This window comes from Sinohyriopsis cumingii, chromosome 9 (genome assembly GCF_028554795.1).
Source record: "Sinohyriopsis cumingii isolate HCF-2022 chromosome 9, ASM2855479v2, whole genome shotgun sequence".
NCBI classification, from domain to species: Eukaryota; Metazoa; Mollusca; class Bivalvia; order Unionida; family Unionidae; genus Sinohyriopsis; species Sinohyriopsis cumingii.
This window is the reverse complement of record NC_142969.1, coordinates 115,570,735-115,598,455: the sequence shown is the minus strand read 5'-3', so window position 1 is coordinate 115,598,455 and position 27,721 is coordinate 115,570,735. Positions and strand designations below refer to the sequence as shown.

At 35.8% G+C, this 27,721-nt stretch overlaps 1 protein-coding gene across 2 annotated transcripts in view; it reads right to left on the bottom strand.

Annotated features, from left to right (window-relative positions):
- Nucleotides 1–380: 380 nt before the first annotated feature.
- The window catches only part of LOC149792513 (uncharacterized), a 121,346-nt gene continuing 94,005 nt past the window's right edge, over nt 381–27,721 (bottom strand). For both annotated transcript variants that reach the window (XM_089971130.1, XM_089971131.1), the window contains 4 exons: nt 11,993–12,131; nt 4,991–5,106; nt 3,903–3,975; nt 381–2,881 (listed from right to left, as the gene is read on the bottom strand). In XM_089971130.1, coding sequence (XP_089827256.1) covers nt 2,460–2,881; nt 3,903–3,975; nt 4,991–5,106; nt 11,993–12,131 — 750 coding nt within the window. In that variant the 3' untranslated portion in view covers nt 381–2,459. The remainder of the gene's footprint in view (nt 2,882–3,902; nt 3,976–4,990; nt 5,107–11,992; nt 12,132–27,721) is intronic.

Here is a 27,721-nt window from a genome sequence, read left to right as displayed (position 1 = left end):
GTATGTCAGGCATTATATAGGTTGGGTATTTTCTATAACGAAAATGTTCATTTGTTAACTATAGTTCTTGACATTACCTTTGGTAAATTTTGCATCCAATTAAGAAAAGATACACATATTCCCTCCAAAACAGTTGCAAAAGCATATCAAAACAATTACAATTTATATTCAGTGTATTCTGAGTTGAATGAAGAATAGATAAACTAATATTCGATTATTCGCAAATTTAGCAATGATGAGACTTAAATAAATCCGTCAATTGCCTTGATTAAAAGTCTAACAAATTTTACAAGGAAAGACATAATTAGAAAAATGACAAATCAGCATCAAGAACTGATACAAGTGGGCAATGGGCATAAAAAAATGACAAATTGCACAAATGGGTGATGGGCATCAAATATAATTACAAATTGCACAAATGAGCATCAAAAATATCCGAATTGCACAAATGGGCATACAAAAATAATACCAACTTACACAAATGTGCAATGGGCTTGAAACTAATAACAAATTACACAAATGGGCATAAAATAAAAACAAATTACACAAAGTTAACTTGTAATTCCTCTTGCGATAAATGAACAAGTCTACGGTTTCACCTTTTAAAAAAAATCATGTTATACCTACCCTAATTCTATAAATATCGCTGAATTGATTATATCTTAGTTATCTAGCCAGATTCTTCAATTTTTCTAATTTCGCCGAACAAACAATCGGCCTAAGTATCCAAGAACAGATTTAAGATTGTGTCAAGCATGGTCAATGAGAGTGCATCCAACACAAACTGAAAACATCCCTCATTAAATAATGTAGACACATAACTTGATCTTATTAGGAAGGATTCATGATAGATAAAAAAAACCAACAGTTTTATTCACCATTTGCCCTCTGCAATTTCTTGTTGTATTTTATACGCAATAAAAGCACATTTTATTGTCTATGATCCCCACTAAGTATGTGATATAGTGTTTGAAGTTTTAAACTGGCTTTATGAATCTGACCTACACAATATGCATAACAGCTTTAGCCTCCATGGACCAAACGAACATAACGTCAAACTTTGTATTTGGCCTAGGTGGACCAAGCCAACATAACGTCAAACTTTGACTTTGACCGAGGTGGACCAAGCCAACATAACGTCAAACTTTGTCTTTGGCCTAGGTGGACCAAGCCAACATAACGTCAAACATTGTATTTGGCCTAGGTGGACCAAGCCAACATAACGTCAAACTTTGACTTTGACCGAGGTGGACCAAGCCAACATAACGTCAAACTTTGTCTTTGGCCTAGGTGGACCAAGCCAACATAACGTCAAACTTTGTATTTGGCCTAGGTGGACCAAGCCAACATAACGTCAAACTTTGACTTTGGCCTAGATGGACCAAGCCAACATAACGTCAAACTTTGTATTTGGCCTAGGTGGACCAAGCCAACATAACGTCAAACTTTGACTTTGACCGAGGTGGACCAAGCCAACATAACGTCAAACTTTGTCTTTGGCCTAGGTGGACCAAGCCAACATAACGTCAAACTTTGTATTTGGCCTAGGTGGACCAAGCCAACATAACGTCAAACTTTGACTTTGGCCTAGATGGACCAAGCCAACATAACGTCAAACTTTGTCTTTGACCTAGGTGGACCAAGCCAACATAACGTCAAACTTTGTCTTTGGCCTAGGTAGACCAAGCCAACATAACGTCAAGCTTTGTCTTTGACCGAGGTGGACCAAGCCAACATAACGTCAAACTTTGTCGTTGGCCTAGGTGGACCAAGCCAACATAACGTCAAACTTTGTCTTTGACCGAGGTGGACCAAGCCAACATAACGTCAAACTTTGTCTTTGGCCTAGGTGGACCAAGCCAACATAACGTCAAACTTTGTCTTTGACCGAGGTGGACCAAGCCAACATAACGTTAAACTTTGTCTTTGGCCTCGGTGAATACTACGTTGATAATGTTGACAAAGTCACGTATTAACCTCATCAAAAGACACTATTATTGCATTTTTTTACAAACATTTTTATTTGCTAGAATATAAAAGTGCATACGAATAATTAGTCGTCTTGGCAATGACTCATGGATTATTACAAATTCGCTACAAATTCACAATGCATGTACTTATTAAACCAAATAAAAGATCCGTCCTTTGCATTGGGAAATTTGTATCATACAAACATTAACGCAGAGATAAACATTAATACACAAACATCAACACACAGAAAGGATATCTATGTTGCATTCACTTTTTTTCAACGATCCTTCTACAACAATCGATAACACAATGTTGGGTCAATACGTGCACATTATATTGAACGTTTGTCCTATCCTGAGTGTAAAGATAATGTAAAATAAAAAATACACTGAAAATAACGGTGTCCATCAACTCTCCATTAACATAACGAAAACACAAAAAGATGAAGAAAAAAAAAACAATGAAAGACTTAAGGTGGTCATGTTGTTCTAAGCCTCGCTGACAGTTATTCTGGGCTTCAAAGCCATGCCAGCGTACATTTTTTCTTGGTCAGTGGGGCTTTGGTTTTCTTCGGAATCGGACGGAAAGGAAAACGTGGTTTCCAGAGTTGCCCTGCGAGGAGGCGGGCTCGATTTGAACTGGTCCTTTTTGGGAAGTAGAAATTCCGTCAATCGGACAGTTGTTGGGGTAGGTAGCGAGGCCACCGATTTTCTACGAGGCGATGTTTCAAAGAAACCTATAGTCTCTGATTTTGTTATTGGTGAAGATAAAATTAAATCTTTTGTGTCATTGTTGTTTTCGTGTTCAGATCTGCCCAGGGCTTCTAAACCATCCATCACAGATCCAAGTGCAAGAGAGGCAAACGATCCTAAGACGTTGAATTTAGGACATCCTGCCCTCATGAAAACAGCTGAAATAAACAATGTCTTATTAAAGTATCTGGTCACAAAATGTGTTGCATATCTGACTTTGATGACATATTTCTATGTATGTATGTATGTATGTATGTATGTATGTATGTATGTATGTATGTATGTATGTATGTATGTATGTATGTATAATAATGTTATAAAATTGTTTGTGAAATGACGTCGTTGAATATATTTCTTCATGTGCGTCTACTTGATGATAAAGACAAATTGTGTTTGGTTTTAATTATAACTTACTGACAGCTGGTAATAACTTACTGATAGTTGTTAGTAGTAGCTTACTGATAGTTGGTAGTAACTTATTGATAGTTGGTAGTAACTTACTGATAGTTGGCAATAACTTACTGAGAGTTGGTAGTAAACTACCGTGTGAGAGAAATCCAATCTTCCTTAAATGTATAAATATTACCACTGTGCTTGATTCGTGCAATATCTAGGACAATGAGTTAAAAGTACAAACACTGAAAATATATAATCCATTGCCACATGCCTCTGACACTCAAAAGCCATATCCAAAGACAATAGAAACTCGAAAATAAGCTATTTTTTTCGTAGACTTTCCCAACATTCACACGACTATTCAATATTGTATTGTTATATATATGGCAAGAGCAAACGCATTTTGTCTGCTCCGTTTAAAGCATCCACCTCGGATACGGGAGGTCGCTGGTTCGAATCATACCAAAACCTTATAAAAGTTGCACTTTTGTTTGGCGCTCTGGATTAAGAGGTTAGTGTTATGACTGGTCAGCCTGGTGTCAGGATAATGTGACTGGGCGGAACATAATGCTAGATGTCTGTGGTATAATGCCCCAGTGCTAGACATCGCCATAAACTGCCACACTGCAGACATCGTAGCGAAATGACTGCAAAACTGTTAGAGCTACATTAAAAATCCGAATGACTCACACGCACGCACACACGCACGCACACACACATACACACACATAAAACGCAAGTTAATAATCGATTATCGGAATAGTAAAAAAAGATAACACCCACCTTTCAGTCGCTGTATTTTCCACTGACTAATTCCTTCAGATTCTAGAATTTTCTCTAATTTTTCGATATAATTCTGTAAAAAATGCAATAAAAAAAATTAGGGACATGGAAATTGATTATTGTAACTATTCGCTTTATCTTGGATCTTGTCAATGGGTAAACAGTAATGAACATAATGGAAAATCATCAATGCAGTCGGGATAACACTTTGTGGTTTAGTGGTGACCGGCTCTGTCCTAGGATAACATTTCTGTGTTCTGAGTTGACGACACTCTTCTAGAATAACGATTCGTGATTTTGCGTTGACCGGCGATATCATGGGTTAACATTTCTTGGCCTCGAATTGATTGGTGCTGGCCTGGGATAACATTTCGTGGTTTTGAGCTGACGGCGCTGTCATAGGATAATATTGTGTGGATGACACCGTTTATCTTAATAGCCAATTTATGATAATTTTTTGTTTTATATTGGATTTAATTTTGTTGATATTTAATGCCCACAAATACAAAACGAAATTGATCGCTTCCACGGTTAATGAGAGAGAGAGAGAGAGAGAGAGAGAGAGAGAGAGAGAGAGAGAGAGAGAGAGAGAGAGAAAGGGACGGTAAGACCAGTAATTTATTTATGAAACATGAATATCCAACTGCAGTATCTTAAAAACTGGCCTATATATACATGAGACGAATGCAAACACTATATTCTCCAAAGCACTAAATCACAGAGGGTCTTGACACCACAGTGGTATCGACATCAACAGCAGTATCTCATGGATTTGACAAAAGTTCAGTTTAACCAATCAAAAAGCACATTTTATTCACAGGTGTGTTAGAGCGTTTGGCTTGTTTGGTATGGTTAGACGTTTTAAGGCGGAGCAACACTGTTAAGGTTATACCACACAGAAGCAAGTAGAAAAATTGCCTCCTCTAAAGTGGGAATCAGGATTCAGATGATGAGTACAAATTCTTAGCCACTGATCAATTCTGTTTGAAAATAAAGTTTTAACAGAATGTATGGAAAGACTGATAGAAATGGGTGGCACTATATACATCATCCTTATTAGTGGTGGCATATGCAAAGCATATTAGTACCTCCAATGCCGTTTCTTTAATTTTATTTTGCCTGAGCTGAGATATGGCCGTCTTCTTTTGCTTGTAGATCAGTTTCACGTGAAAGTGTTCATGGTCCCTTACCGACACGAGAAGACCTAAATAAAAAGATAATAATAATAATAATAATAATAATAATAATAATAATAATAATTTCCATGTCCGACAAGGTATTAATTATCAAGCGTTCCTTTCAGCACGTTTTAAACCAGTTTTGAAGAAAGTCAAATTTATAATGGTCATATTTTCAAAACTGTGTAAAATGTATACATTATCGATGGATCTGTTACTGTAATTTCAAGAAATATACAATTATTGATATGTTCACGAACGCAATTTAATTACTACACACACCGACATATCACTCAGGACGATTATTTATCTTTCTCTAAGTAGTATGCATATTTAATTTGTATTTTGATTTTCGTTTGTCCATAACTGAGGGTAGGAGTTGGGCATAGCTGACTAATGTATTTTCTTATAAACATATTGAATAGCTTATTCTTGTGTTTATTACTTCGAGGTAAACATGTGTATGTGGCTTTTTAAAGTGGCACATGCACAATTGTGCGCACGCCACTATAATTAAACTCAACAACAACAAATGTGGCTTTTTTCCCCTGGAAGTTTCTAAAAGGGATCTTGTTTATGAATTTAATGGGAAAATGAATCTCACCCCGGTTCTGTTATTATGTCTTTGTTTTATATATAAGGCAGAAGAAAACATAAATTTTGTATTCCATATATTAACATCAGTCTAAGTGGAATACATTTTAATTGTATTTCAGTTACTATTTTAGAGGATTTAGTTATTTAAATTAGTCACTGGAATTACAAAGTGCTCATTAATAATTTCAGACTAAATGACTATTTAGGGACTATTGTGAGTTCATTCAAGGACAGATTAGATTATATCATTATGGTGGGTCGATGCTGTTATAACATCAACATTATTCCAGGCATTTGGTATATTACCACTTTCAGGATGTGAATTCATTCGGAACACCACTGGAATTCGTTCGGAACACTCGAAACTCTTGAACTTGAGATAAAAATTTTAATACTATTTGGATTTAGTTCATAATACTGTAAGTTCTTTTCAAATTTTCATTTTGTATTCTAGTAAAACAAGTTATTTGTTGAATTGTACAAAACTTAACATAAGTATCTGAAAATCCTTTAGATGACAAACTGTAATGGGCAAAGAATACAATGATCAACATCGGCTTAATAACATTCGTAAATTGTAATTACTGTGCGAAGGCTTGCACATCTTTCATATAGATCATTTTGACCGGGTTACCGGTAATAACATCGCGCGTTCTCTCTCACTAACACCACTAATTTGGTCGAAAGAAAAATGACACACATGAATTGATTTGTTTAGGAATTCTATCAATAAAAAAAAATTACAAAGCAAACAGACATATAACCTTTATTGTTCCTGAATTTCACATATCATTCTACAAATATTTTGCTTCGAAAATGCTGTTAAAGTTACAGAGTTTTTATTTGGGATCACCAATGTCAACATTTTTACTAATTTCTAGTAAATCTCTCAACATTGCATGATCCAGAAATTCTGCCGCAATTGGATGAGGTGTATGTACTTTTTGCTCATGATTATAGATTGAAATGTTCATTGTATAAACAACATATTACATTGCTAATTTTGGTATATGATTGTAGATTATATTTTAAGAAAATTATTATTTCTATGTAAAGATGTTTACTCGGATTTGCGTTCCGAACATTGGTGTTCCACTTGGGAATTCCATGTCTACCTGTTATTTGTCATTTTCTTTACCTACATTTAAGAATAAGACTGGATCTTGTTGACAACTTACAATGCTCCCGAAGTGTACTTTTGACTCTCATCCCAGTCCTCATATTGTGTCTTACGTTTTTATATAAAGGTTGTTTACATCCGAATTATGTATGCCTATCTGTAATGGAATCAGTCTTTAAGTTGTGTTTCTTGTGATATTTTAGAGGATTTATTTAAATTATTCATCGGAATTACAAAGTGCTATATAATAATTTCAGACTAAATCACTATTTTGGGATAATTGTGAATTGATTTCGAGACATTATGGGTTATATCATTGTGATACATCAAGACTGATAGCACATAAATAATATTCAAGGCTATTGATACATCAGTACATTCAAGATTGGAATTAATTCGAAACACCACTGAAATTCATTCAGAATGCTCTATACTTTTGGACTTGAGATATAACCGTTAGAACTATTAAGGATTTAATTCACAATGCAGTAAGTTCCTTTTAAATGCTCACTTTATATTCTAGGGAATCACATTATTTCTTGAATTTACGAAACTATTTATTTTCGCTCTTTTCTGTTACTTACTTGAAAATCAGAGAGTTGTAACAGTATATATATATATATATATATATATATATATATATATATATATATATATATATATATATATATATATATATATATATATATTTATTTATATATATATTTAGATCTATTGTATTTGTAAATAAATACATACATAAATACTATATATATATATATACATATATATATATATATATATATATATATATATATATATATATATATATATATATATATATATATATATATATATATATATATATATATATATATATATATATATATATATATATATATATATATACTAATAATAATAAAAATGATGAGGACTGTATAGCGCCTAATCTTTAAAAGCTCTAAGCACTTTACAACATTAGATAACACCTATAAGATAAAAAACATAATAATATTAGCACAAAAACAAACACCATGAAATTAGAAAAACATTAAAAAATAAAAATAAAAACAGGCTGAGAATATTTAAGGTAGGAAACATTATTAGGTCTTTAAGATTGTTCTTACAGTCGAAATAAGTGAGTTTTGAGAGCACTCTTGAATGAGATCACTGTGTCTTTGTGTCTAAGTTCAGTGGACAATTCATTCCACGTTGCTGGGCCCTGGTATGCAAAAGAATGCTGTCCATATGACATTGTTTTCATAGTGGGAATAATGAGTATACGATTGTCAGAGGAGGAGCGTAAGTATCTTGCTGGTGTGTACACATGAGTGAGGTCGGATAGGTATGTTGGACTAGAGTCCGACAGTGAAATATAGCACAAATTTTGTGTTTGATTCTGGATCGAATGGATAGCCAGTGTAGGGTACAGAGCAACGGGGAGGTATGCTCTGATCGTGGTACTCTAAGTATGATCCGAGCAGCTGTGTTTTGAACTTTTTGAAGTTTCTGGAGTAGATATTGAGATGAACCAGACAGAATTGAGTTACAATAGTCCAGTCTTGAAAGTACTAATGAACACACAAGTGTTTTAGTGGCATCAACTGAAAGATATTTGCGAATTGAGCTGATGCGTCTCAGCTCGAGATATGCAGCCTTGCATATGTTCATGACATGTTGGTGCAATGTGAGAGTACTGTCCAGAATAACACCTAGGTTTCGTACTGATTGTGTGAATTTAATGTTGGCGTTGCTGATATTTATTGTTTGAGGTAAAGGATGTGAATGAGAAAGTCTTTGTGTTGTGATCAGAATGGCCTCAGTTTTATCATCATTCATCTGCAGCTTGTTACATGTCATCCATGATTTTACATCAGAAATGCACCTCTCTACACCTTGGATGGTAGCATCAACTTCAGTTGGGTGGCTAGATTTGTATATTTGGGTGTCATCAGCGTACAATTGGTGAGACACTTGATGATGATCTATGACACTTAAGAGCGACTGAGTGTAAAGAATTAAGAGAACAGGTCCAAGAACAGACCCTTGTGGAACACCACAACATAGATCAACTGGGCTGGAGTGTATTCCATTTGCATATACAATTTGTATCCTGTTGACCAAGTAGGACTTGAACCATAGCAAGGCTGTATCATGAATGCCAAATACAGGACTGTAATCTTTCCGCTATCCAACGCAGAGAGAATGTCATTAACTACTTTTAGAAGAGTAGTTTCAGTACTGTGGCAAGGACGATATGCAGATTGTGCATTGTAAAAAGACTGTTTGAATTTAGATGAGATACAAACTGGGATAGAACAATCTTTCCTAATATTTTTGATATGAATTGGATATTAGAAACTGGGCGGTAGTTCTTTAAATCGTTATGGTCGAGTGTTGGTTTCTTCAGCAGTGGCTTTACAATGGCAGTTTTGAAAAATGATGGGAATTCCCCGGATGAGAGAGAGGTATTAATACCATCAGTTAGTGAAGGCAATACTGGATCTAAGCACTCAAGCAGCAGTAATGTTGGAATTGGATCAGGTTCACGTGACTTTGGTGCACTCTTCATCACGATTGTACGTACGAAATCCATAGAGAGAGATTCAAATGCTGCTAATGGTTGCCGCTGTAATTCTGTATCCCAACTGTATGGTGACGACGAGTAAATTGAAATTGTGGTGTCAATCTTATCTCTAATGGTTTGTACTTTGTCACGCAAGAAATTTGCAAACATGTTCGAAAGGTCGACTGGAGAGAAGGTAGTTGGAAGTGGTGTTGATTTGTTCCTTGATATTAGCTTATTAGTAATCTCGAAGAGCTCTTTGCAGCTGGAACATTCCATGATCTTAGTAGTGTAGTGGGCTGATTTCGCTGCATGGACTATATTTGTGACATTCTTCTTAGCGACTTCATAGACTTGCTTATGAATAGTGAGTCTGGTGGAAAGGCAGAGCCTCTCAGCTTTACGGCGGTCTCTTTTAGCAGTGCGAAGCTGGTCCCTAACACTGCTATGCCATGGAGAACACTTTTGAACTGATACTCTGCACTTGGTAGCTGGGGCATGTTTGTCAAGCAATGAACGCAGACAGTTATCGAGTTGTTCTGCGGTAGGAGGTAAGCAAGTTTTTAGGTTAGCTTGGATGTCGTGCATTAGTTTGGTTCTATTTATCATACGGAGGTTTCTCTTAGTAGCAGCTAAAGATGCAGGGTTAGGGACCGATACGTCACGATGGCATATAATGCAGAGATGATCTGATGCAAGGTCATGGGCAGGGCCGGCGCCAGACCCGGACAGACTATCTGGCGCCGTAGGCAAGGTTAGATTCTGGCGCCCCCCCCCCTCCCAAAGGAAAATATCAATTTCAAAATTTATAAACAATAAAAAAATTAACAAATGCGCCCCCTGAAATCAGCGCCCTAGGCGGCTGCCTAGTTTGCCTGTATGGTAGCGCCGGCCCTGGTCATGGGATATCAGGTAGGACCGTAGAATGTTATCATCAGGTCTATGAAGAATCCAGTCTAAAATGTGACCATGTTTATGGGTGGGTTGGTTAACTGACTGTTTGAGGTTGAAAACATTAATGGAATCTATGAGTTTTGATGTATTTGGGTTTCCGGGACAGTCAAAGTGAAAGTTGAAATCTCCAGGAATAACCAGGTTGCCACCTATCGAATTTCCATACTCCAGCAGAATCGGAAACTGCTCCAAAAAGAGAGAGTCAGCCAGCTTGTTTTTTCTACTAGGAGGAGGGCGGTATAGGCAGAAAAAATGGACTGACCTTTGCTCCAGTGTGAGTGTGGTTTGGTTTAGTTCAAGATCTGTGGTCGAAATTGAATGTTGAAATTATATATATATATATATATATATATATATATATATATATATATATATATATATATATATATATATATATATATATATATATATATATATATATATATATATATATATATATATATATATATATATATATATATATATATATATATATATATATATATATATCTTCGTGTGTGTTTTAGGAGATAAATGTTATATAATTTTGGAATCAAAGATCGGGAAAGAAACTAAATAATCATCTGAAGGTACAGATTAAAAAGAAAAACGTTAATTCTTCATTGCTTGGAATTTAAAAGCGGCATAAGAAGTGAACCAAGAACAATTGAAACCAATTAATTAGTTTTTCATCGCAGAGCGATTATTGAACGGTGTAAATAAGATTTTTGGTTTTCAGTGAGGGATACAATTTTAAGCTTCAGACTGGGTTTACGAAATAATACAGTATCTTATTTAACATTTTCGAAAAGACTGAAACTGAGCACCGTGGATTATTATGTGAGTTGAACTTTGTGTCATTCTCTGTTCTGAAGGTGGAGTTGACACTTTGGTAAAACAAGTAAAATTGACACCTTGGTAAAGAAAAAAAAGGTGGAATTCACACATTGGCAAATTAAGTGGAATCGACACATTGGCGAAACAAGTGGAACTGACACATTGTTAAAACAAATGGAGTATGGATGTAATCATAAAAATCACTGAAATTATCTGGTAAAAATTTTAGTACTTTCCAAATAAATCGCCAAATAAACCGATATGATTTTATATTATTATCATGCAGAAAATCCATTTTTGATACTCCATGTGGAAAAACTATATTACTGCTTCGCTGTTGGATAATGTAGTTCCCGATATTTTCGCAAATAACCGACTACCCCATGATCACCAAACAATCGTCCATGAAAACTTTGTATATATAAAATGAAGGATGACAATGTACTATTGCTTATATAAGGCACGATCCTGTAAAGGAAAGCAGACAGTAATTACGAAATTGAAAGTAACATAGAAAGAGAAATATTAAAGAAAGAAAAAAGCAACCAAAAAAAAAAATAGATGAAAGAGAGGGGGCAACTTAAAGTAAGGATGGAATAAAATGTTTAAAAGAAAAGAAGAAAATAAACAAAATAGGAGGTGACAGCTATATAAAAAAAAACGAAACATAAGGAAAACGGAAGAAAGGAAGAAACTAGTAAATGACGAAGGAAAATAGAAAAAGAATGAATGGAGAACAACAACCAATGAATAAAAATGTGACGACCGATATACACCAAATGAAATTATGAGAGCTGTGTCTTGTGATATTCATATTTTTCTCACAGAAAACAAACACAACATCAATCATCATGGAGAGCTTGTATAAAAAGTCACTCACTGTTAGCTACCCGGATGACTCTCCATGGTAACAAGAACGTCAGTATGAACACGAAGTCCTCTATATGGTACGACGTCAGACCTTTGATGAACACGAGGTCCAGCACAAAGGAGCATATCACGATGATGCAATCAAAGAACTGAAAATAGAATCAAAGGTACTTTAAGGAAAAATAAACAAAATTACAAGTAACAAATATTAATAATTTATTATCATCATCCCTGGGGAAGATACTTGTCATTTTGGCTACTATATCATGAGCGTGGTAAGAGCATTTAATGCTTTAACAGAAGGTTGTCTATACTTTGATCACGCGCAGAGCCAAAAAGCTATTGATTGGTTCATGCATTCACTTTGAACTTCCTCATTGGCTCGATACAGGTTTCAAACTGTAAGATGATCATTGGTTGTTTTCCAGGTCTGACGGGTTCTTTCACCTATGAGGCAGCTTAACTTTATTTTCTGAGCCTTTGGCATAACGTTATCATCTGGTCCTTTGGCGTACATTTATTATCTGGGCCTTTGACTTAACGTTATTTTCTGGGCCTTCGGCATAACGTTATCATCTGGTCCTTTGGCGTACATTTATTATCTGGGCCTTTGACTTAACGTTATTTTCTGGGCCTTTTGATTAACTTTATTATCTTGGCCTTCGGCTTAACGTTCTTATTTGGGCTTTTGGATGAACTCTACCAGCTGGGCCTTCGGCATTACGTTATCATCTTGGCCTATGGCTAACGTTATCATCTGGGCTTTTGGATTAGCTTTATTATCTGGGCCTTCGACATAACGTTAAAATCCGAGCTTTTGGCTTCACATTATCATCTGGGCCTTCGGCATAACTTTATCATTTGGGCTTTTGGCTTAACGTTACCATCTGGGCTTTTGGCTTAACGTCATCTTCAAGCCGTCTAGAATACATTGTACGGAGACAAAAGCAACGTTTGCAAAAATACACACCTTTGCCAGGATACTGTTTTCTTGAAAGGAAGCTTTAAGGAAGCACACTCTACTTACGTTGACAGTACATTATATATTAGTAATAAATTCACTTTCAATCTTATTTCTCTTGTACAGGGTAACAAGGTGTTACGACTGACCCTTGATTCAAAACAAGGTGTTACGACTGACCCTTGATTCAAAACAAGGTGTTACGACTGACCCTTGATTCAAAACAAGGTGTTACGACTGACCCTTGATTCAAAACAAGGTGTTACGACTGACCCTTGATTCAAAACAAGGTGTTACGACTGACCCTTGATTCAAAACAAGGTGTTACGACTGACCCTTGATTCAAAACAAGGTGTTACGACTGACCCTTGATTCAAAACAAGGTGTTACGACTGACCCTTGATTCAAAACAAGGTGTTACGACTGACCCTTGATTCAAAACAAGGTGTTCCGACTGACCCTTGATTCAAAACAAGGTGTTACGACTGACCCTTGATTCAAAACAAGGTGTTACGACTGACCCTTGATTCAAAACAAGGTGTTACGACTGACCCTTGATTCAAAACAAGGTTTTCCGACTGACCCTTGATTCAAAACAAGGTGTTCCGACTGACCCTTGATTCAAAACAATGTGTTCCGACTGACCCTTGATTCATAACCATGTGTTCAGACTGACCTTTGATTCATAACAATGTGTCCAGACAGACCCTTGATTTATAACAATTATTTCAGACAGACCCTGATGCATAACAATGTGTTCAGACAGACCCCTGATTCAAAACAAAAATGTGTTCAGATATACTTTGATTCATAAAAATGTTTTCACACACCCTTGATTCACAGCAATGTGTTCAGACAGACCCTGATTCACAACAATGTGTTCAGACAAACCCCTGATTCAAAACAACAATGTGTTCAGACGGACCCCTGATTCAAACCAACATTGTGTTCAGACAGACCCCTGATTCAAAACAACGATGTGTTCAGACGGACCCCTGATTCATAACAATGAATACAATTATTGAAGTTCATTAATACGGTTAGATAGTGTGTAATAATGCTAATACGCTGATTCAATACATATTTGTGAGAAACTCGAAAATTCGAAGATTATATTCTCTTAAATATAAGTACAAATTAAAAATAATAGCAGAAATTAAGTGATAAAATCAGTGTAAATTTGAGTTGGCCACATACGAATTTAAAAGATTGAAATTAAATTTTTAATAAAATTGAGGCAAAAATTGCTTTAAATTTAATTACACAGAAAATATATGTTTACTTTTAACGTGAACGTTAGTAGTATTTATAGGTTACTGCATTTGTATGGGAAAATATGAACGAGTTTTTCGGATGGAATACTGCACGACCTAGGGAGTGAAGTATATCCATACGACAAAACGAGTGCTGCTTTTTTATTATTTGTTTCCCGCCCTTAGATTTGTGAAAACTTTGCAACATTGTTTGTAGCGTGTGCTGCGAAACACAGGACATATTTTAAATGTGGGATATGATAAGCAAATGTTAAGCAGTCAGGCGACAATAAATATCACACTACCTTTTTGTGGAATTGATGAATGAATGTAAACAACGAACGTATTTCACATAGAATGTATGGTTTTCTTAATTATTTTTGTGCTATACTGCTGGAAAAAAAACATAACCAACTTGATGTCCTACTCTTGTTGTTTTTATCTTTACCATTCTTTCTTTCTCTCTCCAATGTAATGTTAAGTCTGTCTTCCCATCTCTCAAAACACTCCAGACTAAATAGATGATGAGGAAGAACGTGTGCCAGTGAAGAGATGGAAATGGAAAAATTGACTATTTGAGCCGATGTGTTGACCCTGATGTGAAATTTCATACTAACTTCTCAAGAGAATAGTCCCCAATGAAAAAGTAAGTGTGTCTTGGTATTGACATTTTATAATAAGGATGGTCTGGGTTTTTATATATATTATTTACACTGCATGAATATATGCACTTTCACCTCTGTCTATCCCATTGTGCCATTTTTTTATAGCTAGAATGAAAATGGAAGGGATGTTCATCCATCATTTTGTGTCTTGAGTTTTTTCTAAAATCACACACTGACGCCATAAAGGAACGGGTTAAATGGGTATTGGAGTATGTGTGTGGGTGTGGGTGTGGGTGTTTGGTAGAGTTGGTCATTGTAGGTGAGACCTTAGGTGCTTTCAGAAAAACCTTTTCTTCTTCACTCTGTGTTGATAGTATATAATGGGCTATTTTCTTCAATCTGTGTTGATTATATATATATATATATATATATATATATATATATATATATATATATATATATATATATATATATATATATATATATATATATATATATATATATATATATATATATATAATGGGTTATTTCTTCACTTTGTGTTGATAGTGTATATTTGGTTATCCTTTCTCCTTCCAGTGTGTGGATAGTATATTTGGGGTTTGTGTTTTCCTCTTCCCGTGTGTAGATAGTATATTTGGGGTTTGTGTTTTCCTCTTCCCGTGTGTGGATAGTAGATAATGTGTTTGTTTTTTCCTCTGCCCGTGTGTGGATAGTAGATTTGGGGTTTGTTAATTTTCTCTTCCTGTGTGTGGATAGTAGATAATGGTTTATTTTTTTAATCTCTTCCCGTGTGTGGATAGTAGATTTTTAGTTTGTTATTTTTCTCTTCCCGTACGTGGATAGTATATTTGGGGTTTCTATGCGTGCGTGTACGTTATGTGAATAGTAGAGTGTGTGTTTGTATGCGTGTGCGTACTTTGTGTGGATAGTATAGTTTTGGGGTTTGTATGCATGCACGTACGTTGTGTGTTTATTAGATTTGGGTGTTTTTTTTCTCCTTCCTGTGTGTAGATAGCATATTTGGGGTTTTCTTTTCCTCTTCCCGCGTGTGGATAGTAGTTAATGTTTTTTGCTCCTTCCCCTGCGTTGATAGTAGATATGGTTTATTTTCCTCTTCCCGTGTGTGGATAGTAGATTTGGGGTTTGCAGATTGTATATAGTAGTTTTTCTTCCATTCTGTGTGGATAGTAGATAATATGTAAAGTGAGTGTAAGGAATGTTTTCCTTCACGTCCGTTCTTGACAAATATAAAGTCAAGCGTTTGTCACTGAAAGGAAAAACAGTAAACACCTCCCCCCCAAAAAAATAACAGGTACCACCACAAACAAGGAAAAGCCAGACAAACTCGCCTGCCTCTTTACTGCAATGAGTAGTAACCTTAACCACCCAGGCACCCACCAGCCTTTCAACAACATAGGGATAAAGTAAAAGAAAGAAAACCCACTCACACCTCTTTAAAGACCTAGGGACAAAGGAATCCAATATAAATTGTGAAATATCCTTATATGAGTGGGAAATAGCCTTAAGATTTAAAAATGAAACCTCACCAGGGGAAGATCAAATAGGTTGTATTATATACAAACAACTGCCTGAAAACATTACCAACTCTATACTAAAGCTATTTAATCAAATCTGGCTGTAGGTAAACTAACTGATAAATGAAAACACGCCATAGTAATCCCAATTCCTAAACAAGGAAAAGACCCAAATGTTATTAATTCGTATAGACCCATTTCCCTAACTAACGATATCTGTGAAATTATGGAGACAATTATAACAAACCGCTTAAATACCACTTGGAAAGTAACAATCTACTCTTTGAAAATCAATGTGGATTTAGAAATAGAAGGTCCAGTACGTATCAACTCATAAGATTAGAAGCGGTAATCAAAGTAGCATTAACCTCCCACCGCAAAGCAGACAGAAATTTAATAGCAGTATCCCTAGATATTGAAAAGGCTTTTGACCTCGTCTGGACTAAAGGACTGAAAGCCAAACTAAATCATTTTGGAATCACCGGAAAAATGTTCAACTTTAACGAAAACTTTATAACCAACCTCAAAATAATAACTAGAGTGGGGGCACACTTGTTCTGAACTATGCTCACTAGAAAACGGTACTCCGCAAGGGAGCGTACTCAGCCATACACTCTTCAACATCATGATAAATGACCTCGATCTGAATCTAACTTCTAACCGAATTGAAATGTCACAATTTGCGGACGACAGTAGAATCAGGAATCCCTAAAGGTCACACAGTTATCAGTGAAATCCAAAATAGTCTTTAAAAAAATAGGGAAATGGGCAGATAAATGGGGGTTCAAACTATCTCACGAAAACACCATTGCAGTCCTATTCTCCCCCAAACATCAAAATGAAATTAAAATACCCTAAACTTACCATACAAAATAAAATCATTAAATTTGTTAAAGTTGCTAGATTTCTAGGTATGTACTATGACGAACATTTAAACTGGGGACATCATATAGACCAACTAGCTAACAGTTGTAATAAGGATCTAAACTTACATAAAAACCTTAAAGGGACCACATGGGGATCAAACCAGGAAACTCTATTAACACTACACAGGTCGTTAATAAGATCTAACTTAGAATACGGGTGTCAGATATATAACTCGGCACCTCATATAGAGCTTAAGAAATTAGACTCGATTCAAATAAAAACACTAATAATATGCACAGGCACTCTGCCATCTGTATCCCTAGCTGAAATCCAAATTCTAACTGGAGAATTACCACTGCGCTTAAGAAGGCAGGAGTTAACCTTAAAATACGCAGCTAGATTATCAACCCATCCCAATTCACACCCCACCCAGGTAGCCATCAATAAATGTAATAAACTATTCAGCAATAAATTAGTTCCCAACGTACCTGCAGGGAAACACGTACATCAACTAACTGGACGATTACCAATAGCCAACTTCCAGGCTGAAATCACTAAAACTATGACACAATGCAATGGACAAACATCAAACCATCAATCAACAAACAATTAACTAAACTTGGCAACAAAAATGAACAGGAGCATAAGATAAAATCAATTTCCACAATATAAATAATGACTAAATACCATAATTCAGTCAAAATAAAATAGCAGACCCCCCCCCCCTTTCCGAACAACAGGAACAGTAGTAATCCCTGAATTGAACATTATAATGGGAAATAGACTACCGGATCATCACTCCATCTACACAGCTGAATTCTGGGCCATCATGGAAGCCCTAAGATGGATTAAAAAAACTAATATAAAAAAGCAGCAATATTAAGTGACTCACTAATCGTCATCTCATCTATCCTCAACAATAGCACCGACTCAAGAGAAAATTTCCTTAAACGAACTAATCTGTCAATTAAAGATCTTAATAATAACCATCCAATAGTTGACTTCATGTGGATACCATCCCACACTGACGTCAAAGGAAATCAATTAGCTGACGAAGCAAAAACTACATGACCCAACTTATACTAACCTCCACTACAGTGTCAGTGAATTAATAAGTATAACCAAAAATTATATCAATAGGATATGGCAAGAAAACTGGAACCAAATTGCTACAGGTAGAAAACTATACTCCATCATCAAAAACATCACCATATCTACGAAACCACCAAAAAGTGAATAATAACAATCAGAGGATAATAAATAGAATTTACACAGGAAAATCCAAATTGGCCAGCAGCTTTAGGCAATACATATGACCCCAACCCCACAACCCAAACTGCTACCACTGCCGGGTTCCAGAAGACCTAACACATATATTCAACACCTGCCATAAACTAAAGAAAGAAAGAACTAAACTAAAAATAGAGCTAAATAAGATTGGCTCTGCTGAAACATACCCATCATTTTTCATGAATAACAACCCTAACCTCAATCTCACATATATAAATATATTTAACTTTATACATGAATCTGGGTTACAAAACAAAACATAAAACCAAAATTCCAAAATCCAAATATTATCAACTAGGAGCCTGCCTAACAAACCAAATGTAAGGACCAATAAGATCAGATGACTTTGAATTGTTTGAGTAATTCGGCAAAGATATCTGTCTTAATCATATAGACTTAGCCTGAAAATGAACATCACATAACTAGTATTCAGGCTACGAAACTCAGATTTAGGGGAAAAATAAAATCAGATGTCTTTGACCCGTCCTAGCGACCCGAGAAATTCGGCAAAGATATCTGTCTTAATCAAATAGTCTTAGCCTGAAAATGAACATCACATAACTAGTATTCAGGCTACGAAACTCAAATTTAGGGGAAAAATAAAATCAGATGTCTTTGACCCGTCCTAGCGACCCGAGAAATTCGGCAAAGATATCTGTCTTAATCAAATAGACTTAGCCTGAAAATGAAAATAACACTTAAAAAATCTAAACAAATAAAATACAAATAAATATATATATAAAAACAAAAACAAAAATAATTTTTAAAAAATATTTATGATTACTCCCTTTCAATATAACTAGTCTTTTTCCACTTTCTCTTAACAATACTTGACAAACCTAGCATGCACGTAACACCACTAACACCTCTGATAATACTGTAGCAAGAGGTGACAGTAATATATATATATATATATATATATATATATATATATATATATATATATATATATATATATATATATATATATATATATATATATATATATATATATATATATATATATATATATATACCACGAGAAATTCTAGGCCCCCAAAATTAGAGCATATAAGGTGGTCCAACACCCAAGACCATCGGGGCCCGCTACACAAAGTAGCAAAACTATGAACAACTTTAGGAAAGACACCAAATTAGTAGCAGAAACCTTCATATAAGGTGGTCTCAAAAGTCCAAGACCATCAGGACCAGCCACACACGGTGGCAAACTTTATTAAAAACCGTCACCTAAGCTAAATTCTTAAATCTTAATTCTTAACTCAAAACAGTACAGAGTTTTTTTTCCAAATTGTGTAGGACGACAATTTAGACCTGATACCCTGAAGTCTAGGAGCACCGACCTCTGATCTTGGAGCCACCTTTCCACCTAATCCTCCCTTGCCACGGCCAGACACCAAAATAAATAGCGTGCAGTGCACGCCCTTAATACTACTGAAAATTCAGTACCAACATAAGAGTGTGTGATGGGTCCATTCCCACTCATACATACCTAAATGCAGCTAAGTAGTAGCGACTGAATAGGTCGAGTGTGTGTTGGGTCTATTCCCACTCGCCATCAAGCCCTCCATTTAGACAGTTAGGGACTAGTCTTAGTACCACTGCCTGACGGCTTCAATCAAACAGTGTTCCGTGAGCACACAAAAGCCTGGGGGAAGTGGCTCGAATTCCTTCCCTTAGGAGTAATCAAACAGCCTACCGTGTAGGCATAAAGCAGTGGTACATGCACGACTGTGTGAAAACCATTAAATCTAAATTAACTAAAATTCGCGGCATTCAACATTGAATAAACCAAGATGGCAAGTAACCACCTAGATACAATTAAAAAGCTCAATACGTTCTCCATAATTTGGGAATGATTGAAGAAATGTTAGTCAAACTGGATGACGATTTTTATTCTTACAGTCCCCATCGAGTCAAGATGGAAATCATTAATCTAAGAAAATCAAAAGACGTGTTAAAGGAAATAATATAAGACGAAAAAGAGGAGAAGGAGGATGAAGAAGATATAATAAGAATGAAAAATATAGAAAAGGAAGTTGAGAATGAGAAGAGGAAGAAAGAGGAAGAGGAAAAGGAAAAACAGGAGGAGGAAAAAATGAAAAAGAAAAGAAAACAACAGCTATAACAAAGCTTTAAAAAAAGAAGGTGGAGGAAAAGAAGAAACTAGAAGAAGATGACAAAAGAAAACCAAAGGCCCTTTTCAGGGCCACTAATATGCCTGAAAAGCTATTTATTCTCTTTGCCTAAATTTGTTTAGTAGATTTTATAGTTAAGTGTGATAGACTGATATTCATCAATCTATGTCTATGTGTTGTATAGATCTATGTCTGTGTCTATATCACAACTGTATTTGTCTCTCCCTTGAGTAGCACGTATTCAGGTGAAAGCCTTGCACATTTTTTACCAATGTCCAGTACCGTGACGTCATCTCACCTGTTCCATTGTTCCATTCCTATTGTCCCTATACAACAACCCAACTTTCTCTTGTCGCTATACAGGCCCAATATTCCCCATGCTCAATTCCCCTTGACAATAAATGTTCCCGGGGTGGAGTGGGGGTCTGAAAAGCCTTGACGCTAAACGTTCCCACGACCTTTAGATAAGATAAGAAGATAAGAATTCTTTATTTCAGACTACATAGTCCAGACATCTAAATTAAAATATAAATTAAAAACATTGTAAACATAAAAGAACATGTATATCATACATACATGTATACATATACATCTACACGATTAACTGCGCCCTGCATTGTTACGAATGGAAATTAAATGGCACATTTAAAGAGTAATGTATTCCATTAATATGAGACTTTAAATGAATGTCACAGTTCCAAAGAGATTTTAATATACAGTTCTGACTACTATATATTCTTGTTATCATTGAGAATACACACTTTCTCACTACTTCATCAAACCTGAATACATTATAATTTACAAACCTGTTGGAGGCAATGTTTCGTCTAGGAAGACCTAATAGAAAACGAAGACTATTATTATAACCAATAACTAGTTTTCTTTTCATAGTCACAAACGCTTGTCCACAGAGGATCACATTCCATAGTGCAGCAATAAGATTTGAATAATCTAATTTTGATATTCAATGAACAATTCTTAAATTTACGTAGAAGCATGTTTGTTGGAGTACCTAAATATCGGTAATGTCTCATCATATCTTCATTTTCTGACCGATTGGATTTCAAAATACGACCCAAATACGTATAACTGTTGACATTTGTAAGAGCATTGCCGTTAAGATGTACAGGGTGGAGGAGATGGTAATTTGAAATAAGTTGGCCGAAAGACCATGCATACTGATTTTATGTGTGTTATAGATGATATCATTCTCAAATGCGTATTGTCCACATATCTTTAATAATTTCCTAAAACCTGAGATGGAAGGACTTATCAATGACATATCATCAACAAAACTAAAATTGTTAAGAAACAACACATTTGGTGGCATCGTAACCCAACGTTACACTGACCCAGCTTACAATTGGCTCGTGTACATACATACATACATACATACATACATACATACATACATACATACATACGTATTAAATAACAAAGGGGAAAGAATACACCCTTGCCTCACCCCATTGATTACATGGAAAGCGCTAGATATTACACTTCCCCATCGCGCATAATACAACTGTTTGCCATACCAGTTAACTAATATATGAACTATTTGAATTTCAGTCAACTTTTTAAAGACTGTCCAATTATTGACCCTGTCAAATAATATTAATAATAATAATGATAATAATAATAATAATAATAATAATAATAATAATAATAATGACTTTGTATAGCGCCTAATCTTTAGAACTCTAAGCGCTTTACAACATTAGACAACACATATAACAAAAACATATATAATGATATTATTACAAAAAACAAACAATATGAAATAATAAAAAAAAACATGCTGAAAATATTTAAGGTGGGGAACATTATTAGATCTTCAGGTTTGTTCTTGCAGTCTAAATAAGTGAGTTTTAAGAGCACTCTTGCATGGGATGACTGTGTCTTTGTGTCTAAGTTCAGTGGACAATTCATTCGACGTTGCTGGGCCCTGGTATGCAAAAGAACGTTGTCCATATGATTTCGTTTTCGTAGTGGGAATAATGAGTATACGATTGTCAGATTAGGAGCGTAAGTATCCTGCTGGTGTGTACACATGGGTGAGGTCAAATAGGTATGTTGGACTGGAATCCGTCAGTGAAACGTAGGACAGAGAACAAATTTTGTGTTTGATTCTGGATCGAATGGATAGCCAGTATAGGGTACAGAGCAGCGGGGAGGTGTGCTCTGATCATGGTACTCTAAGTATGATTCGAGCAGCTGTGTTTTGAACTTTTTGAAGTTTCTTAAGTAGATATTGAGATGAACCAGACATAATTGAGTTACAATAGTCCAAGCTTGAAAGTACTAATGAACATACAAGTGTTTTAGTGGCATCAACTGAAAGATATTTGCGAATTGAGCTGATGCGTCTCAGCTTAAGATATGCAGCCTTGCATATGTGTTCATGACACGGTGGTGCAACCTGAGAGTACTGTCCAGAGTGACGCCTAGGTTTCGTACTGAATTTGTGAATTTAATGTTGGTGTTACTGATATTTATTGTGTGAGGTAAAGGATGTGACTGAGAATGGTTCTGTGTTGTGATCAGAATGGCCTCAGTTTTATCATCATTCATCTGCAGCTTGTTACATGTCATCCATGATTTCACATCAGAAATGCGCCTCTCTACACCTTGGATGGTAGCATCAGCTTCAGTTGGGTGGCTAGATTTGTATATTTGGGTGTCGTCAGCGTACAATTTGTGAGACACTGGGTGATGATCTATGACACTTGAGAGCGGCTGAGTGTATAGAATGAAGAGAAAATTTCAAAGAACAGACCCCTGTGGAACACAACAACATAAATTAACTGAGCTGGAGTGTACTCCATTTGCAGACACAATTTGTGTCCTGTTGACCAAGTAGGACCTGGACCACAGTAAGGCTGTATCATGAATGCCAAATACATGCTGGAGACGGTGAAGTAATATATCATGGTATATTGCGTTAAATGCTGCAAACAAATCAAGGAGGGTGAAGACTGTAATATTTCAGCTATCCAACGCAGAGAGAATGTCATTAACTACTTTTAGAAAAGTAGTTTTAATAATGTCGCATGGGCGATATGCAGATTGTACATGACTAAAAAGACTGTTTGGGATAGAACAACCTATTCTAAGATTATTTTTATATGAATGGGAGATTAGAAACTGGGCGGTAGTTCTTTAAATCGTTATGGTCTAGTGTTGGTTTTTTCAGCAGAGGCTTTACAATGGCAGTTTTGAAAAATGATGGGAATTCCCTGGATGAGAGGTATTAATAACATCAGTTAGTGAAGGCAATACTGGATCTAATTACTCAAGCAGCAGTTATGTTGGAATTGGATCAAGTTCACGTGACTTTAGTCCACTCTTCATCACGATTATACGTACGAAATCCATAGAGAGAGGTTCAAATGCTGCTAATGGTTGCTGCTGTAATTCTGTATCCCAACTGTATGGTGACGACGAGTAAATTGAAATTGTGTTGTCAAGCTTATCTCTAATTGTTTGTATTTTGTCGCGGAAGAAATTTGCAAACAGGTCCGGAAGGTCGACTAGAGAGAAAGAAGTTGAAAGTGGTGTACATTTGTTCCTTGACATTAGCTTGTTAGTAATCTCGAAGAACTCTTTGCTGCTGAAACTTTCCATGATTTTAGTACTTTAGTGGGCTGATTTCGTTGCATGGACTATGTTTGTGACGATCTTCATAGCGGTTTCGTAGATTTGCTTATGAATAGTGAGTCTTGTGGAAAGCCAAAGCCTCTCAGCTTTTAGCAGTGCGAAGCTGGTCCCTAACACTGCTATACCATGGAGAACACTTTTGAATTGACACTCTGCACTTGGCGGCTGGGGCATGTTTGTCGAGCAATGAACGCATGCAGTTATTGAGTTGTTCTGCTGTAGGAGGTAGGTAAGTTGTTAGGTTTGCTTGGATGTCATGCATTAGTTTGGTTCTGTTTATCATACAGAGGTTTCTCTTAGTAGCAAATAAATTTGGAGATTTAGGGACTGATACGTCAAGATGGCATATAATGCAGAGGTGATCTGATGCAAGTTCGTGGGATACCAGGGAGAACCGTAGAATATTATCATCAGGTCTATGAAGAACCCAGTCTAAAATGTGACCATGTTTATGGGTGGGTTGGTTAAGCAACTGTTTGAGGTTGAACACATTAATGGAAATCTAGGAGTTTTTATGTGTTTGGGTTTCCGGGACAGTCAAAAAGAAAGTTTAAATCTCCAAGAATAATCAGGTTGCCACCTATCGAATTTCCATATTCCAGGAGATTCAGAAACTGCCCCAAAAAGATAGATTCAGTCAGCTTGTTTCTTCTACTAGGAGGAGGGCGGCATAGGCAGAAAAAATGGACTGACCTTTGTTCCAGTGTAAGTGTGGTTTGGACTAGTTCAAACGATGTGTGGTAGAAAGTGAAATTTGTGGTGTGGTTAAGACGTTTGATCATGGAGTTCTTTGTGATGACAGCAATTCCACCTCCGCGAGAGTGGCGGGGGAACGACGTGATGGAGTAACCGGTGGGTGTTAGATCCGCGCACTTGGGCTCATCGCCTGATGTTTTGAGTCATGTTTCTGTCAGGATAAAGACGTCGATATTCTGATTGTTGATAAAATCAACTATTTCTGTGCGCTTTTCCGGTGGTCCTGCTGATTGGGCATTGAATAATGCAATACGGTGAGGTATCTCTTGGATAGTTGACACAAACGTTGACGATTTAATAGGGATTTTAATTAGGTTATCTAAATTATTTTCAAATTGTTGAGCCGGAAAGGGCATAAGGGAGATAACGTGGTAAATGCCTTACTAGCGTCTAAAAAACATGCACACACTGGGCTGCCATGTTCTACATATTAGCTGACAGTTTCCTTAAAGGCATATAGGCATAAATTTTTTGTCCGCCAGGTTACCAATTTTGCTTTTTAGTAGCGGTATAATTGTAACATTTGTGAAATCATCTGGTACAAAATTATGCACAAACATACAATTAAATACAATCATCAATAGCACATGAAGTTTAGTATCTGAAAATTTAAAATGTTCCACAAATAAAAAATCTGATCCTGGACATTTACCACCTTTTTGTCTTGTAATTGCACTTTGGATCTCAGATAATGTAATTGCATCAATATGAACAGAATGGGTATTCAATGCTGAGAGCACATGCTTTTTATTCGATTCCTTTTTAACACTATTGAGTAAGTCTTCAAAATGATTTTTCCACATGTTGAATATATTATTCTGATCATGGTTCCCATCAATGCAAATTGGTAGTTTATTGGAAGTTGTGTTATTTTGTTTTACTTGCTCCCAGAATTCAAGTATTCTTGTGCTAGCGAGTCTGCTGTATGTTTTACTTCTTCCTTCTTACATAATCTAAGAGCATACTTAAATTGTGCTCTTGTTTGGCGCATTTGGTTACTGAGATGACCGTGACGAGGTTTACCGTTATCAAGCCACTTAAAGTAAGCATTTCGTGCAAAGTCGTGTAGTTCTTTGACATAGTCATTCCAGCCTGGTATAACCCGGTGACCCCGTTTGGATTTACTAGTCAAGATATTACCTGAGTTCGACAAAGCTTTTACTATATCAGTGTATAAATCATTTATCTGTCTCATATGCACCTGATTGCCATTGTCATTACAGTTCGCAACACAACATGGGATCCCAATCTTATTTAATAAGAATCCAGATGTCTGAGTATAATTCAGTTTTTCGTCAGAAGTAAGGTCCGACCAAATAATGTTGTATTTCAAGTTTAAGAGTTCATTGGGGCAAGAATCAAATCTGGGAAGTAGATCAGTCTTAATAGTCATTAAAGTAGGACGATGGTCGGACCCTACTAGGGTGTGTAGTATTCTCATATAACTTAGAGCGGAATGAGCAGATTGTGTAGAGACACAATGATCCATACAAATGCATGACTTTAAAGTGACTATGGTCCATGGTAGGACACCATTTGGGAATCCTGAAGAAGAAAAAAAAAAACACTGTTAAGAAAGTTTTAAGGTTATCCAACCCAAACCCCCTGGAAAATGCTTTCTATGCTTTTTTACTGGGATTTCCATTGACGATAAGGTATCCCACTATACTACTGACGCAGCAATGCAATTACTTATTTTAAGCGCACAAACAAGAAAACCCATTGGAGCAGGCAAAGGTAGTTGATTAGAACTGCTATTCGTTTTTTTTTCGGAAGTTAATGATTCAGTTTTTTTGTGGAAAAGAAACCTAAAATGTGTTTCCTTATTTGCACCGAGGTTGCCTTAAATTAAATAACCCGCCAGAATGGTCGATTAGGTGATCGTCAAGAGAATTTTACTTCAATCATATAATTAAGAGGTGGGGTTTGAGAATCGCTCTAAGTTGTCCTTTGTATAAAAAAAACTGACAACACTCAGTAAAATGCCACTGAATGCAAATCACATCGATATCGATTTGTGGCCAATGTTGATGCCATGCCTACTGCCAGATAATGATTCCATCAATTTGCATGTCTCGGCATCGTATTATTTTATTTCTCTCTTCGTCGATTCAATCCAAATAATACAAGCCGAGAACAAGAAAAAAGTAAATGACAGTAGCGTCTTCTCATAGCCATAACTTGTGGGAGTAGAATTAAAATAAAATTACCACGACTTGTCGAAACACTTTCACTAGGTGAATCAGCTTATTGTTAACTTTTGAGCATTATTTATCAATTCGATAATAATTTTTTGAGCATTATTTATCAATTCGATAATAATTTTTTGAGCATTATTTATCAATTCGATAATAATTTTTTGAGCATTATTTATCAATTCGATAATAATTTTTTGAGCATTTTTAATGGCGTTTGGGTTGGAAAAACCTTATAATTTTCTTGACAGTGTTTGTTCTTTGGGTTGGAAAAACCTTATAATTTTCTTGACAGTGTTTGTTCTCCTTATGATTCCCAAATGGTATCCACCACAGTCATTTTAAAGTCATGTTTGCTTTAGCTGGGGTGAATAACCTCATAGCTTTCTTAATAGTGTGTGTGTGTGTGTGTGTGTGTGTGTGTGTGTGTTCAGGATTCCCAAATGGTACCCTATCATGGACAATAGTCATTTTAAAGTCAT